The sequence below is a fragment of the Rhinolophus sinicus genome, linkage group LG07 (assembly GCF_036562045.2).
Source record: "Rhinolophus sinicus isolate RSC01 linkage group LG07, ASM3656204v1, whole genome shotgun sequence".
Lineage (NCBI taxonomy): Eukaryota > Metazoa > Chordata > Mammalia > Chiroptera > Rhinolophidae > Rhinolophus > Rhinolophus sinicus.
This window is the reverse complement of record NC_133757.1, coordinates 128,238,845-128,255,193: the sequence shown is the minus strand read 5'-3', so window position 1 is coordinate 128,255,193 and position 16,349 is coordinate 128,238,845. Positions and strand designations below refer to the sequence as shown.

The following is a 16,349-nucleotide window of genomic DNA, read 5'->3' as shown; positions in this document are numbered from 1 at the left end:
TCCCCACACCCATGTGATGTCTTTTACGGAGGGGAGCTTCTCCTTGGTTTTCAGAGCCTGTCTGCTGCTTCGCAAAATTAACAAGCCTCACATCCTCCTCGTGCCAGAGAGACATGTTTGGGATGCGAGACCCTGCCCCCTGCAGCGGCCAGCTCCCTCCGCGCCTCCCAAAACCGGACCGAGCACTGCCCACATCTGGAGCACGGTGGCCAGAAAGGGAGTCATGCGTTGACGTCAGTGTGTGCACTGCGACAACCCGAGGTAACCTCACCACAGACCCCAGGGTGTGACGTCACACAGCGCATGTCCTGCCCTCCGCGACACCGCGACAGCTTGTGTTAGGAGCGTGACCTCTCTGTTTCTTAGAGGTGGGCATCTGCTGAAAGCACAGACTGAATTTTAGCCTTCAATTTGGGCAACATTCGGGGAGAAGAAAGAGAGAGGGGAATTTTCTGAGTCTCAGTGTAACAAGGCCCCTGCCGCTGCAAGGCACAGAAACGGGTATTTGGGGACAGACTGAAATGCAACAGGGCCACGCGGAAGGGCCATGAGGAGGCGGGTGTCCCCCAAGCACACACGGGAGATGTTAAGTGTGAAGTGAGGGGAAGAACTCTGAGGCATAAGGGTTTCTCTAAATAAATGACTCTGATTTCCAGGAAATACAGGAAAACAAACACACGTTGCCTTGTTTTGGTACATTTCCCAGAGCTCATGAAGCACTGCCGTCATCTCCCATCTCCCTTGAGCTTGCCTGAAGATGTCTGCACGCCACGCAGGCACAAAATTAGTGTCTCAGGAAAAACGGCCCAGTCAGGAAAACCATGCTGTGCCCATGTGGTCAGAGGGGGAATCTGTGGTGCTGGACAGAGGACGTGAAATCGCTTCACACTGCACAGGGGCATTGTCCAGTCCCATGCAGGAAACACAGTCCCACTAACAGCAATTTCTTGGGGGTTTTTTAACTAATAAGAATCATCCGTCAGAAAGTTGCTGCAACTAACTCCTTAAAGTGTTCTCTCAAAGGGAATGGACATGGATTTACCCGATTGTAATGACATGTCCCCCCATACAGGGTAGAGGAAGTTCCTGTTTATCTCACCTAAAGACTTAATTTTCCAGGAAGGAAGCTAGATTAGACACTGAAAATCATCTTGGTAGTTTCTGGGTGACCTTGAACACCAGGCCAAGAGTTTCAAAGTTTTCTCAGTGGAGCCACAGATCATGAACCAGGAGAGATGAAGCTTGCATGTGCTGGCTGGAGGGGCGAAGGGAGGCCTGTCCCATGAGGAATGTCTCTGGTCCCCACCCGTGTCACCCATCCCGACCTTCAGTGGCCCCTGCAGCATGTCTCCAAACTCACAGGCTTCTGGAATATTCCTTAAAAACCTGCTCCTCCCCCTGCCAGGGCGGAACTCAGGAGGAAAACACTCAGCGTCCTGCCGTGGAGGGCACAGCGGGGAAGGGGAGTGACGTGGATGGTGGCCCACTGCAACCTCATGACCTGAGCATCTAACGGGGAGTGACTGCATGGTATGCACCATGGCGGCCGTGACCAGTCACACACTACACATCACCATTTGTGCTTCGGGAAATGTGACCAACTTTTTTGGTGACATATTCCCCATAAAGCTGTGCTAACACAAACACCTACGAGTCCTTTCTGGTCATGAAAAACATTCCTGGAAGGAACTGCTTGGGATCCTAATGAAGATAAAATACTGGTGGGAAGAGATGGGCAGGATTCACTGTAATCTGCTTCTAGAAAGTATAAAGCTCCCCACCCCAGGGAATGGCAAACTGACAGGAGTGTGATTCCATGTGAGAATGCAGTGACGTGAACCCCAAGTCAGGGGGAAGCTAATGAACAGTGTGACCGGCCACAGCGTGAACACTGGGTTCCCACGGGCTCTTGACAGGGTGGCAGGCCCCATGTGGTTGGCACGGAGACGATGGGCGCTTGTGGCAGGCAGCCTCACCTCGGTAGCGGTGCTCTGGTTGGCTCCATTTTCCAGCAAATACTTTACAACATCGATGTGGTTCTCTTGGGCGGCCATATACAGAGGAGTGAAGCCATTCTGAGGACAGACAATAAAAAAGACATCGTCAGTCATCTGTGACATTTAAACCGGGAAGAGAACAGGACAAGGAAAGAGCGAATGCTGGGAGGCAACCTCTGAAATGCGGACACACAGCATACCTTCACACTGAAGAAATGACACATGGATTTACTGCTGTGAAAGCAATCCCCATGCACAGTGTACAAAAGAGCGAGGAGAAAAAGATATAGAAGGAACATCTGCCTCATTTCCTGTCTGCATTTCAGCACCAGAGATGCACAATTCTTAGCACCGGACACTGGGTTAGACTGTTTAGTATCTTGGTATCTATATATTCTATAGCATATGGAATTCTCACTATATATAGTAAACATGTAAAATACTATTATATAGTGTTTTCTGTATGTACCAACTCATAAACTATTTAAACAGACCCCATTATCTGTACAAGAAGTTAGTCAGCACCTTTCAAGGCTGATTATGTGCCCTGATTACTCTCTATAGAAATAATGAAAATGTCTCAGCATCAGAGATGGAATATCTTATATTAAAATTGAATGGATATTAATTTGCTGATACATTTTCTTTAAATAAATTTTTCTAGACCTTCAAATGACTGAACAACACAGATTACTAGGTTCAACCCTTAACATGTAATAGTTTGTGTGGCAGAGATAACGAGTGCTTTAAAACTGTGTGTTTTTAAGCAACTTCATAAATGACCAAGCAGCTTAGAAGCAAAAGGAAACGTGTCACCCCCAAAAGCAAAGACACTGACGACTGTGGAGAGGCGCACGACACTGAGAAAACTAAGTCAATAACAACCACTGGAGGGTGGTCTTCTGTCCCCCGGAGGCAGCAAGATCCATAAACCTGAAATCATTGTTTTGAGTTAAGCCACAGCAATAATGTAATTGCTTATTGTTTTATTATTTTGAGGTTGAGTAGATATATATATATCTCTCTCCACTTATTATGTATACATAATAAGAATCAAAGAATTTTGACTCTCCCAATTAAAATAGTCAAAATAAGCTATAACTCTTTTACTTCTCTTGCACATTATACCAAAAAAATTTGTAAATTAATGATTACCAAACAGGTTTCTTACTTCTACCCAACTGTCTCTGAGAAAATAAAATGCTGCTCCAAGTCTTTGAAACGCACCTAACACATCCAAACACCACATGGTTCACTTGGGCCAACTCATCGAAGGCCATGCTTCCTTTAGTCCCTCCAACAACTGCACGACCAGCCTGAGCTTCATTAGGAAACACGGGAGGCAACCAGATGGCATCCTTTAATGCCGAGACGTGACCCTGAAAGTCTGTGACTGTATGAAACGAAATGATCGCTCCCTTCAGCAGTGTCAATCATTTTCTGTCATTTAATGATGAGCGAACTCTGTGCACCGGTTCAGAAACTAAAACACACAGTCGAGAGCAGGAAGCAGATACACACACCCCATTGCCACTCAACATTTTTTCTTAATTTTGCAAATTAAAAGTGTCCTGCTCCTTTATTCCAAAATATTTGCTGTAAGTTTTCTCAGTCACGCAGTAGTGATCACCCCGGTGCTATTCCTACCTCCTGTGTGATGTCAGCAGTGTGAGAGCTAAGCAAGGTCCCACTGCACGTTGCAGTGCACTGGTTATGCCAAGAGAAATGAGAACAAGACTGGGCACACAGAGATTCAGTAATGTCTGAGCGACAGAATAGTTTGAGGGCAATGAAAGCCGCAATGTGGAGCTCTTCCCTTCCTGAGTGTGGGGTTGGTACAGACTGACCCCTTCAAAGTTCTTCCCCAAGCTGCTGGAGGGGCAGGGCTCCCAGAGGGTGTGAGGACCGAGAAAGGAAAGATGGCCACACAAGTCAGCCAGCCCCACGTGACACACTCAGGACTTAACAGGTGCTCAGCACGTGCTAGTTCTCAGCCTGCCAACGACAGAACCTGGGAGAACGCATCCTGGCCATGTAATGGCCCAGAACTCACGCAGACCACACTTGGGACCGTCGCTCACATAGACGGAGAGTGCTGTGAGGTATTTATTCATCACTTATACCTGGAAATACTAGTATGTTCGCAAATGATTTCTATATACATATAGTTAAAACTACATCGATCATCAGGGTATGGCTATCAGGGCCGGTGGAAACAGCGTTAGCAGCAGGAATCGGGTGGTGACAAGCACGACCCAGAAGCAGCTCAGTGCCGTGACAGAGAACTTGGAATTGGGCAGCCACAGAAAGAGGGAAATGTGACAGATGGGGAGACTGTCATGCTTTTGAAATCAGAGGACACATGCTGGCTGCCTTATAGAATCTGGACCTCATACAAGGGACAGCGGACACCAAGCTGGTTGTGTGAAGTGCCTGGGTCTGTCCCTTGAGGGGTCTCTGTGTCAGGGGACAGTCCTCATCCAGACAAACGCACTACAATTGCATCTGCAGTGGCAAGGCTGAGCCCCGCTCCTGGAAATGGGGTGACAGACATCCTTACTGAGACAGAGACTGCCGAGCTCCACCTAGAGGGTACTTTCCTTCTGAAAGTGTTTGATCCACTTTAAAAAGTCTTGGTGCACAGAGCCTTGATCTCAAAACAGAAAAGCTACAATGTGGACCTGAGTCATTTGGAGGGAAGACTGTATTCCTCAAAGCTCACCCACAACAGGACAGAAGTATGGCCCATCCAGATGTCAAACAAAAATATATTCTTTGTCCTGTCTGGATGTGTCGGCTTCAAAATGTCCCCAGAAACAAACAACCAGGCTGACTGGTCAGATGGGTTTCCAGGAGCATGTCTGCCCCAAACAACCACTGTCATGGCGACTGAGATGATAACAACTTTTGTGCTTCCAAAGGACAGTCTTCACCGGTCTAACTGCGAAGGGTAAGTCCTGGTTTGTGCCCACAGGCAATGTCTTTGTCTTGGTTGTGGCACGTAAAGATTTACTAAATCACGTTAAGTACAGAATCAGGGTGTTCAGCTGTAAGCACCTTTACAGGCCGAAACTGGAAGGCCATCTGTCACTGGGCAGTGCGTCCCCATCCGGGGTCACAGGCGGCACTGCTTGAGAGACCATTTCTTGGTGGAGCCTGCCGGCCTCAAACAGTCCATCACCTCCTTCAATCCTCACAGTGACTCTGCCTTTTATGCACCACTGTTCCATAAGCCGGAGCCGGTCCACATGGGCACCAAATGCCAATTTCACTGCTCTTAACTGGCTCTCAGTGCAACTCTTCCAAGCCTACTATTTTCACTCACTTTACAGGAAGGACCCAGCATCCTCTGGACAATTATTATCATTTAAAAAAAAATTTTTTTCCCCATATATCCCAAATTTTCTTCATCACTATTTCCTTCAATAAGAAAACTTTCCTGACAATCCAGACCTCTTCCACCTCTGCCTCTGGCTCAGACCCTCAGCAGTCTCATTCAAGTCCACGGCTCCTGCAGCCACTTGGGCTGGGAGACCCAGCATGTCTACCGTCCATCCCAGAATTCTCCGCTGAGCTCCAGACCTGGCTCGGAATTCCCGTAAACTTCTTGCTGGACGTCTACACACGACTCATGAGCTGTACCCTCCTTCCCACCAAACCAAACCAAACCAAACCCAGTCCTCATCCCGTGTTCTCGCCACCCTGCCAGGTGAGGGAGAAATGCGGAAGTCACCTGTCACCACCTCTTCCTCACTTCCCAGGTGCTCTGACGTCAGCACCGCCTCTCTCTCAAGCAGGCTCTTTCCTCCAGCCCCCGAACACCAGCTCTCATTCTAAGTAGCACCACCTGCTTCTAGAGGGAACCCTGCGATGGTCTCCTAACAGTGAGTGTTGCATCCACCGGGGCCTCCTCCAGGCTGGTGTCCACACTCCTATCGGCTCACAATAAACACCTCACAACACAAGCCTTCACGTGGCTCCATCCCTGTGGGACATGTCTCCTGCCTGGCCTCACGTGGCCACGCTTCCACTTCCTGTTCCCACTCTGCGTGTACGATCTCACCTCCCCCACGGCGGTTCTCACACCCATTCCTTTGAGAGAACACTCACTGGAGGGCGTGATGTGAGTGAGCTAAACCAGAGAGGGAAAGACAAATGCTGTGTGGGGTCACTTATGTGAGGACTCTAAAAACAAATACACAATTTGCACTCATAGAATGGAGAGTAGAAAAGTGGTTGCCAAGGGCTGGAGGGTGGGGAGAGGTTGGCACAAGGGCCCAAACTCTGTTATGAGATAAATAAGGTCTGGGATCTAACGCACAGCACAGTGACGGGCTGATAACACGGTATAATGGGAATTGGCTAAGAGAAGAGAACTTAAATGTTCTCACGAAAAAAAAAAAGAAGAAAGATGTGAAGTGATACGTGTGTATACTAACTCGAGGGAGAAATTCTTTCACAGTGCGAATATATATATCAAATCATTATGTTTTGTTAAATACCTTACAATTTTGTTGTCAATTATACCTTGATAAAAGCTGGAAAAATTAAATTGAAAAAAAATCTGTGAGTTATAAAGACAGAGACAGAAAGAGAGAAAGAGAGTTCAGTCATCATTTTCTCAGGTTGTCCCCGACCCCATCATGGTACCTCCAGAAGGATTAGAGCTCACGGTGATACCCAAACACCTGCTGAGCCAGGGAGGAATAGATGGTTTCCAGTAGTTCTCCATTACCAAGCTTCACTTAGTGTTCTATTTCCACATTTCATTCTGTTCGTGATGTCTGCCTTGAAGGACCATGGCTGGGAGGTCTTCCCGACGGTCTCACCCAGCGTCCTGGCTGTGGAAGTCACACACTGTGCTGTGAGGTCCGAGGTAAGAGGCAGACTGCTCGGAACCATTCTAACTATAATATTATTGCCAGAGTAGCTCCTCATCCAATTTAACTCAGAAGGATAGAAAAAGATGGGCCTTCTGTATGAAATTTCAAGTCTGTCCTACTAAGAGAAATTTAGAGCCATGTGTGCCATTTTATTCTTCTCCCAAAAGGCTTGTCTTACTATAAACTTAGTTCCTTTAAAATGCAATACTAGACTTGGATAGGCTTGCAAAGTGATAATCCAAAGATTTAGATTTGATGATGTTTGTGCCCTAATTCCTTCAAGTTTCAGGACAAAATGACAACTAGTGTTCAGCCTTTCCACACCACCTGTCCCCAGATAAATGAGCATAGAGACAAAATATCAGTATTAATTTTATTTCAAAAATTTAAAAATTGCTTTATTTTATTGCAGATGACAATGCTTTTCATCATGCTTTTCAGATATGTGTGTGTGTGTGTGTGTGTGTGTGTGTGAGTGTGTGTGTGTGTGTGTGTGTTTACCAGACTAGTAATTTTAACGTTGGAATTCTACTGGGACATGAGATAATAATTCCATTCTACACAAAATTTTATAGACATCAATTCTCACCATTTTTCCATGCTTATGGGAGAATGGAGGATGGAGAAAGCAGACGTCCCCTGGTTAACCTGGAATGCTGACGGACACAGAAGCTCTTACAAACTTGTAGTCACCCAATGAGCTGATTTTCAGAGTCAAAGGGCAACATAAGTGTCCTGGCTTCTCTGTCTCCCTGGTCAGACGCAAGTCCATCAGTCCATCTGAACTTCAGAGAGTTCAAAGATGGTAAGTTCAACACTAAAACAAGAAACGTCTCAAGAAAAAACTATATGTATAGACTTGGAGGAAAAAAAACAGCTGACAACAAAAGCTTTTTTTTGAATCTGTGAACATGGATCCCATCTTACCCATCTTACTGTGTGTTTGTGAGAGCGAGAGAGAGAACAGAATGTTCCATGATGAGTGTCATTCCCAGAGCCAGGACGGCTCTGTGGCCATATGGACGCGATTCCGTGTAGTGGGCACACAGGCCAACTGTGTAGCCTTTCTTCTTCTTCATAGCCCAGTTCAAATGGTTTGTGACAATGACTAAGAGCCAATGAAGAAAAAAGCTCCAGAGAGCTACACCTGAAAAGAGATTGGTCACCACATACAGTGAGTATATGCACCCATAAAATTCTGGGAGTGTAATCAATGGTCACGTAATCTTGCAATGGGCATTAATGGTCGGGTCTGAAAATCTGAAAGTTAATAAAATAACATCCAAATCATGTTTCTGTTACAAACAGGAAAGTCTATTTTAAAATAAAATTTCCAGGATTGAAATAAGAAAGAGTGGTGAGCATAAAACAGACAGAAGGATTCAAGAAAAATAGCAGTATATTTTCAGTAAAATGTGATATCAAGAATACCAAATCAGAATATCTTATTTGGACTCACCATTAAAATAAGATGGAAAAAAAATGTGTTTCTGGAGTCCCTATGAAAGGACCTGAACACAAGAAACTGCAAACAAGAAAAGGTGGCCGGATGGCTCAGTTGGTTGGAGTGCAAGCTCTCAACAACAATGTTGCCGGTTCGATGCCCGCATGGGATGGTGGGCTGTGCCCCCTGCAACTAAAGATTGAAAATGGCGACTGGACTTGGAGCTGAGCTGCGCCCTCCACAACTAGACTGAAGGACAATGACTTGGAGCTGATGGGCCCTGGAAAGAAACACTGTTCCCCAATATTCCTCAGTAAAATTAAAAAAAATTAAAAAAGAAAGAAAGAAACTGCAAGAAAAAGTAGAACAATGTCGGCCTGGACAAGAACAATGACTCCAAACGACGTCGCCAACCATAGTTTAGAAAGTGTATTTAAAGCTTCCATGTGTTCAGAAGTGTGTTTAGCAAAAGGGCTCTGAGAGTGGTCGGCGCCTGAGCTGGGGCCACTCCCGTGGGCGGCGGGCAGAGCCCCAGGGCCTCCTGCGTGGCAGGGGTGGGGCAGTGCAGGGGGACCCAAGGACTGCTGGCACGAAGGCATCCACACCCAGTGTCCGTGGGCTTGTGGCTCCATCCCTAGCCTGTTACAAGACCTTGGTTTACCCACATGTGCCTCAATTTCCCCACATCCCAAAAGATAGTAACTGTCCTTGCTGTTGACATCATCGTACAGATAGAAGGAGATGAAATTGCCCATGAAGACACACTTTAACCCGATGGGTCTGAGAGCCAGATGCTACCATTGGCTGTGCTTCTGTGATGTCCGGACTCTATTTCCAGCCAGTCAGCTCCCTGGACACACACTGCTTAGGGGCCTCGCGGGAGCTGCGAACACTTTCTTTCTTCTACTGAAATCGCATTTCCTTTCTTTCTACAACTATCAGGGAAAGCAAACGTCACAGCCTCCAGCCACTACATAAGGTAAAGGTGGAAACCTACTGTCCACAGGTGTCACTGTCCCCAAGCTCCACAAGTTCACTCAGCCTCCCCTCTACGGAGGTATTTCCATTTCCATTCTAGCACCCAGTTTACTTTTTTCAATTATACTAAGATACACATAACACAAACCAGTTTGCTTTGGAGAGACAAAAACCAGATATTTTCAAGGTAACTTTGCCTTAATACACTGGTCATTCTGACACAAGGATTTTATATATGGAGAACATAATAAAGATACAAAGGAAAAATACTTTCATATGAGGAGCAAAGTCACATTTTTTGGAGAAAATTAAGGAGAGGAAATTCCCAGCCAGATTTCCTTGGCAGCAACAGCAAAATCTCTTCCTGTCCTGGTCACCTGACAGAGCTGTCACATTTACAGCTCACAAAACACTGAGTGCCCACCCTGCACCTCAGAGCTCTGCACGGGCTCTCCCGTCAGGAGAGGCAGCTCACTGGGACCTTCACAGGGTCTGGGCCAGGTGGAAAAGGGGTTCCATCATTGCCCCCTGGGCTCCGCGGTGAGGACAGAGCACTTATGGGAACCAGGGGAAGCAGTGTCACCTGGATGAGAAGTAAGGAGCCATCTCTGTCTCTGTTGTCATCGATAAGGACAGAGCAAGGCCGGGCATGACACCGACAGCCATGTCATTATTTGTCCTTTTATTGCCATTAGCTCCGCTGTGAGGAATGATGGAATACTCACTAAGCTAGGTCTCGCACTCATTTGTCTCCAATCACGTATTCATGAGCATTATGCTAAATCCGAAAACTATAAAGAAGTGTGAGAAAAATTACCTGCCCCCAAGAAGCTTACTACTTGGCAGAAGTTGTAGATATACATTAAAAAGTAAACCCAACATGGGCACATACCAACAGGTAAAAAGTGCTACAAGCATTTGAAGGAACTCATCACTCTGGAAAACTTTAAAAACTTTTTCAAAGAATAATTTCTTTGATAATACATAATTGGTACAATTTTTGAAGGTCGTATCTCTGAGTCTAACAGGAGTACAGGTTATATAGGTGACAACAAATGCCCGGACACAGAGCTGGAAAGCATCGGCATAATTTACCTAGGACAGTTTGGAGGATGTTAAGATGCCAGGAAAAGGTTTGCTCAGAGTGCCTGTGTTTTCAGGAAGCAAGTGGCCACCTCCAGTCACTCTAATATGACTTCCAGCCCATCACTGTACCCAACAGCTGTCCCCAGGGCCTGAGCTCTGCAGGCCGCTGAACCCAGGAGACCCCACACAGCCACGGGGACGCCCGGGCAGCACTCGGCACCAGCATGGCGCTGCCCCCACCGGCGCCCCCGCGGGCGCACACTCCTGTGGGGGCTGCTACGTCCATCACAGAATTGTACTGAAAATGCTAAACTGCTCCTAGTGGAGGTTCTGGAATTCTCCATGGCTTACGGACACTGACCACCACATCACACTGTGTCGTGGGAAGGCACACTCACGTGCGTCTCACAGTTTACGTGAGAAGGCAGGATGTCTCCAAGAACCACGAGCCCTGTAAGCATTTACTGAACATTTATTCCACGGAGGCTGTCAGAGACTCTCTCACTTCTTAAAGGAAACGAGTAAACTCGTCATATCGCCTCTAGTTGGAACCGGCAAAAATTTTGCAAAGTAAATAAATAGAGACCTCTTTTTAAACTAAAACACTGAAAGTTTCATAGAAAAATATCAAATAGATCGAAAGATATGAATATTTTACGGAAAGTCTAATTTTGGCAAGAAAATGTCAAAAAAGCCCCGCGTTACCACGCGATTTGGCAGGAAAATGCCCGCTTACAAAGTGTTAATTCAACAGTAGCGCCCGTGGTCCCCGTCCCGGCCCCGGGCTGCCCTGCACACACTGTGCTCACGCCCACAGAGAGCAGCAGCAGCAAGTGTGCTCCGAGCACAGTCCAGGACTCCTGGGCCCTTTCCCTGGTTCTCGAAGAAAGCGGCTCCCACCCACTGACCTGACGTTCACTGTCGTCACAGCGGAAATCTGTGTCTTAAACAAGACAGGACCAACGAGATTGTGGGCGAAGAAGGACTCTTGTCCAATGTTCCTTAAAAGCGAGCCTTTGCTCTTATACCAGAGCCACAGAATCACCCTTTTATATAAAGCCACATATTTTAAGTTCAATCATCAAATTATAAAATATTCTAAGTAATAGTAATTGTTGGTAATTGGCATGCTGGCTACCTAAGTCCAACATAGCAAATGATGTCACAGGCCTTATGAAATGACTTAGGCATTGAGAAAATCATCCTCAATTTTAATTATTGACTTTTCTCACTCTAAAACTGATCACAATATAAAAATCAGGTTGAGGCTATTTGTCAGGATTCTCTACAATATAAATCTTAAACAGAGCTAACGGAATATGGTGCCCAAAAAGATCAATGACAATATGTGAAATCACTATGTCCCACTAGTCACTCCTGGAAGAGGAACCATGGCCCGTCCAGATGCTAACAACACCATCTTCATGGCCGTCCTGTCAAATTGACCTACAGGCTGTGGGACTGGCCGGGCCTCCATGTCCAGCACGTGCTCCCTAAGCTCGCAAACTGCTGACCCTGCTGGGGCTCGGGCCACACCAAGCTGTCGGGCAGCGCGTTCCTACGCGGGGCTCTCCCTCACATCCTCCCAGCACCGTCTGAGAGCCTGTGAGGACAGCAAGGCTCAGATGCCACCCAGAACGGTCAGGACCCTGGGGAGGGGGGGGGACAGAAACGAGCTCCCTCCAGCCACACAGGTGACCACGGGCTGCAGTTTCAGAGCCTTGATCTGGGGCAGGAAGGGCCTCTGGCTACAGGGAAACTCTGCGGCTCTCTCGCTGGATGTTTAGAGCTTCATGGGACAGACAGGACTTCCTTACAGATGGCACCAAGTTGTAAATTTTTTTCATTTAATAAAGATTTTTAGAGTGTGATACAGTCTCAATAAATATTAAAATATTCATGTGTATTTAACTAAAAATTTGGGTTGTAAAGGGGAAATGTGGTTACTTAAAAGTTTGATATTACAGCGATAAAAATAGATAATGTCCTGTCTGCCACCATCTCAGCAGACTCGTCCCTATAGTTGAAGTTGTAGAAAACAGGGCGACTCTGAGCTCTGCCCTTTAGTGTTTTGTGGATCCATTTACACAACTAGAGCCACATCTACGTGACGAGTGAATGACCAGTATGGGAAACAGACATTCCCGTACAAAGGCCCTGGGAGCCGGTGACACTGTCCCAAAGAACGGCTGGAACGGAGCTGGTTTGTTTTCCAGTGGCTCCCGTGGTGTGGCCCATGTTAACAGAAAGGCTGAAAACCTTGAAAACTAGAGAGGACTGGATTTGGTTATGAAGACATGCACCTCAATTTCTACGTAAGCACATAATGGATTCCAAGAGTGAAGCTTTGGGCAAAGCAGTATTTCCTCCCCTTCTCACCAGAAAAAAAATACAGGGACAAGGTTTACAGTATGATGCATTTTGATTATTCTTTTAAACTTTTTCTTAATTTTATTTTGAGAACACACACTTCCTACCCTGTGTAACTGCCACTGTGTGCGTCACAGGCTGTGGGGCTCCAGTTTTCCTGTTTTCCTCAGGAGTTCTGGAAAGCCCACATTCGGGTATGATGTCATGAGGTAGTGTGATTCCACTTTACAGCAGATTCCCCACGGGAATACTAACCTTCTGAGGATTTTTAAATTTAAGGAGAGAAAATACTTCTATATAGCAACACAGAGCTTGCATGAATAATTCACAGTTCACAGATGGCACTGTCACTCTGGAAAAACACTTTCTATTCTCTTTCAATGCACTTAAAGTCAGTGATAAACTGTGCACATGACAAATTTTCAGTTATATTAAAAGGGCAATCATGAGCCATCAGAAAAATAAGAACTGTCATAGCATGAGTTAACAAAATAACTGGCCGAATAAAGAACAGAAGAACCGATAGTAAATCCACCTACCCGAGTACTGGCCAGGCCCCTTCCATCAAGCCCACAAAGCTGTGCTAACTCACGGGCTCTCACAGCAACATGTGGGTCTCTTACCTGAGACTGCGCGTTGATGTCGGCTCCCTCCTTGACGAGAACTCTGACGACTTCCGCCTGTCCCGCCAGAGATGCGATGTGGAGAGCAGTGTTCCCCTTCTGCTTTAAAGAAACCAAACAGAAAAGGTTACCAGTTTCCAAATTTTGTAGAAATCAAAATGTACAGGTATTTTCCATTTTGTTGACTGTTTCAGGAGGTTAGAACTTGTCCCTCTATCATGATCGCAGCCAGCCTTTGGGAGAGATCACCTCTGACCATCCAGACACTGACCATCCCGTGGTGTCCTCTTCTGTCTGTCACAAGTCTGGTGTCAGTTCCGGACATGGCGGGACTGGGCTCCCACCGCCACTCACAGATGCTGTGAGGGCTGAGCTGCCCCCTTTACATGAGGTTCATGAAGTGTGAGTTCTTTCTGGACCTAAAATTCTACAGTTATAACCTGTGATTTAAAGGGAACCCATAATTTAAAATATCAAGAGCTTCAAGGGAAGGATAGAATAAAACAGCAAGAGACACTTGAGCAACCAAAGAGTGGTTGGTTTAGTGAATATATTGATACAGGCTACTCAGGGGGAGCCAACAGTCCGATATACATTCTGACTGACACCAACTATTTAACATTTACTTGATGTGATCAAGACAAACGTTAGTAAAAGCCTTATTCCTTCTTTATGTCCCAAGTAAGGAATTTATTGCACATAGTGATCGTATATTTTAACGTCTTTGGAATTGCCAGAGAGTTTGAGGTCTGTTTTCTGGTTTTTAAATTTCCCCAGAACTGCTGTGTCCCACACTGTGAGCAGGGCCAGCTGCGCTGTGCAATTGTGCACGAGCTGAAATCCAGGCTCACGGCCCTGTTCTAACACGTCCAGCTCCTCCTGTCTGGCCCTGATGGCACGAACGCCCAGCTCCAGGCCGGACTGCCCGCCTCGCGCACGGCCGCCAGAGCCACGGTCATCCCCCTGCAGGCCTGGTCTGCAGGCTCGCTCTGACTCGCTACTGGTTTTTTGCAAGTTAAAATTTCACCCTCTAAAGACAAAGATTTGTCACCAGTGGTGATGTTTTTTAAAATATCTGTTGTTTCTGAAATGACTCCCCAAACACACGGCTCAAATATATTTCAGCAAAAGCAGAATCAACAAGGGAGCACGTTTCTAGTGTACCAAGCATCTCATCCATTTCCTTAGAAATGGGTCAGTTTCTTCACAAACATACATTACAGTGACAAAATCTAATTTTACCCTAATAATGCAATCCAGGACCCCAAATCTCTTTGCCATTAGAGCATAAGGGATTCTATATAGTCTCTTACCAAGCTAAATAAATACATGAAAACACACAACAACTGAATTAAAGCATGAAAATTACTTGTTCATTTCCATTGAGATGTTCACTATACAAATTTAGTTTAAAACATGAATTCACCTTAGGAAAGTAGGAGCTACTGTCTGCAGAGGATTATAGATATACTACTCTCGTCTCTGTGGGAATCAAGGAAAAATGCCCAAAATACTAGAAACGAGGTCCACAGAATTGTCTCATGCCTGATACGTCCCTAAAATTCAAACTTGCCAAGTTTAATGGGAAAGTTTCTATTCCAGGTCTTCATTGGTAAGAACCTGGTGTTCCAGAGAACAGGGAAAGGCGCTTTTCCGAGGAAAGGACCCCAGTATGAGCAGTACCTTGGTGGCAGAATCCACGGAAGACCCTCTTCCCAGCAGTTCCTGGACCAGGCCCACGTGGCCCTCCTTGGCGGCCAAGTGCAGAGCATTGAGTCCATTCTGAAGGAGAAGAAACAGGCCTCAGAGCAGGGAGTGTGAGGGTGACGGCTGTGACCCCCCCAGCAGCTACAGCCCAGATGCAGACTGACCATGCGGTCCCCACAGCTCTTTCTTTGACAGCTGGAAGCTACTGCATTCAGAGAGACTAAGTCCCAGGGTTTTGGAATCAGAGAGGCAAAGAGGTGAATATTCATTAGAAATGTGGATTAGGCAACGTCATGTAAACCAACTTTTTAAACTAAGAAATATCAAAATACTTTCATATTGAAAAAAAAAATAAGCAACTGTATCATTTATTGTGCCAGCCAGAAATGGAATTCTGTCCAGTTTCTAGAACACAGATAGCTTTAAATAAATCTTCTTTTTAATAAATGGGAGAGAGAAATGTCCTTTTCATAAAAAGCAGTGAAAAAGCCATAGAACAATTTCTGAGGTGACAACTTCGCAATGACAATACTGCTTAAACAACACTGAGCACGACGGGACTCATCTGAGTTCTTTTTTAAAAGTTAAAATTTATCTTCGAGTCTCTCAGAGCACTGCAATGCCTGGTTCCTACCCATCTATTACAAATCCCTGGAAAATTAATCACTCACCATAGCACTGAAAAAAGTTATTGGAGATTTCACTGCATGTGCCGTCTGCACACACTACACTGACATGAAGTGTGGAAGCTGGGCTTGCTGTACACATAAGGGGAACCAAACGGACACAAACTCCATACGGCAGAGTCTGTTGTGGTCTTTGTACATCTGATACTTAGTGATTTTCTTAAGGAGAGTCCTCAGGCTTTTACATTTGACTCAAAAATAAAGTCACACTTGTTTTTCTTCTGTGCAGAGCATGGCCCTGGTTTCTCACACATGTTATCTGTGAGTAGACGACACACGAGTAGGTGTACTATCAATGTGCACAGGTCATGGTTTCCGTGTTTACTGGCACAAAACAACAGGCTTAAAGCACTTCCGAAATGTATTTTTAGGTTGGTGCAAAAGTAATTGCGGTTTAACAGCTTAAAAATAATCACAAAAACCGCGATTACTTTTGTACCAACCTAATATTCTATTCCTAGAAAACTTAGTAAATGACCCAACAATAAAAACTTGAAAAAGATGGTGTTTTACGACCCGAGTTCCACCATGATGTCAATGGTGCGAGAAATGATTCAACAAACATTACTTTGCAC

At 45.8% G+C, this 16,349-nt stretch overlaps 1 protein-coding gene across 50 annotated transcripts in view; it reads right to left on the bottom strand.

The window, feature by feature from the left end:
• ANK2 (ankyrin 2) overlaps positions 1 to 16,349 on the bottom strand; it is a 360,143-nt gene that overhangs the window by 118,624 nt on the left and 225,170 nt on the right. For 27 of the 50 annotated variants that reach the window (XM_074338609.1, XM_074338600.1, XM_074338589.1 and 24 more), the window contains 3 exons: positions 15,065 to 15,163; positions 13,382 to 13,483; positions 1,977 to 2,075 (listed from right to left, as the gene is read on the bottom strand). In XM_074338609.1, the coding sequence (XP_074194710.1) occupies positions 1,977 to 2,075; positions 13,382 to 13,483; positions 15,065 to 15,163 (300 nt within the window). The remainder of the gene's footprint in view (positions 1 to 1,976; positions 2,076 to 13,381; positions 13,484 to 15,064; positions 15,164 to 16,349) is intronic. The other 23 variants (XM_074338595.1, XM_074338591.1, XM_074338599.1 and 20 more) reach the window with 1 other exon arrangement.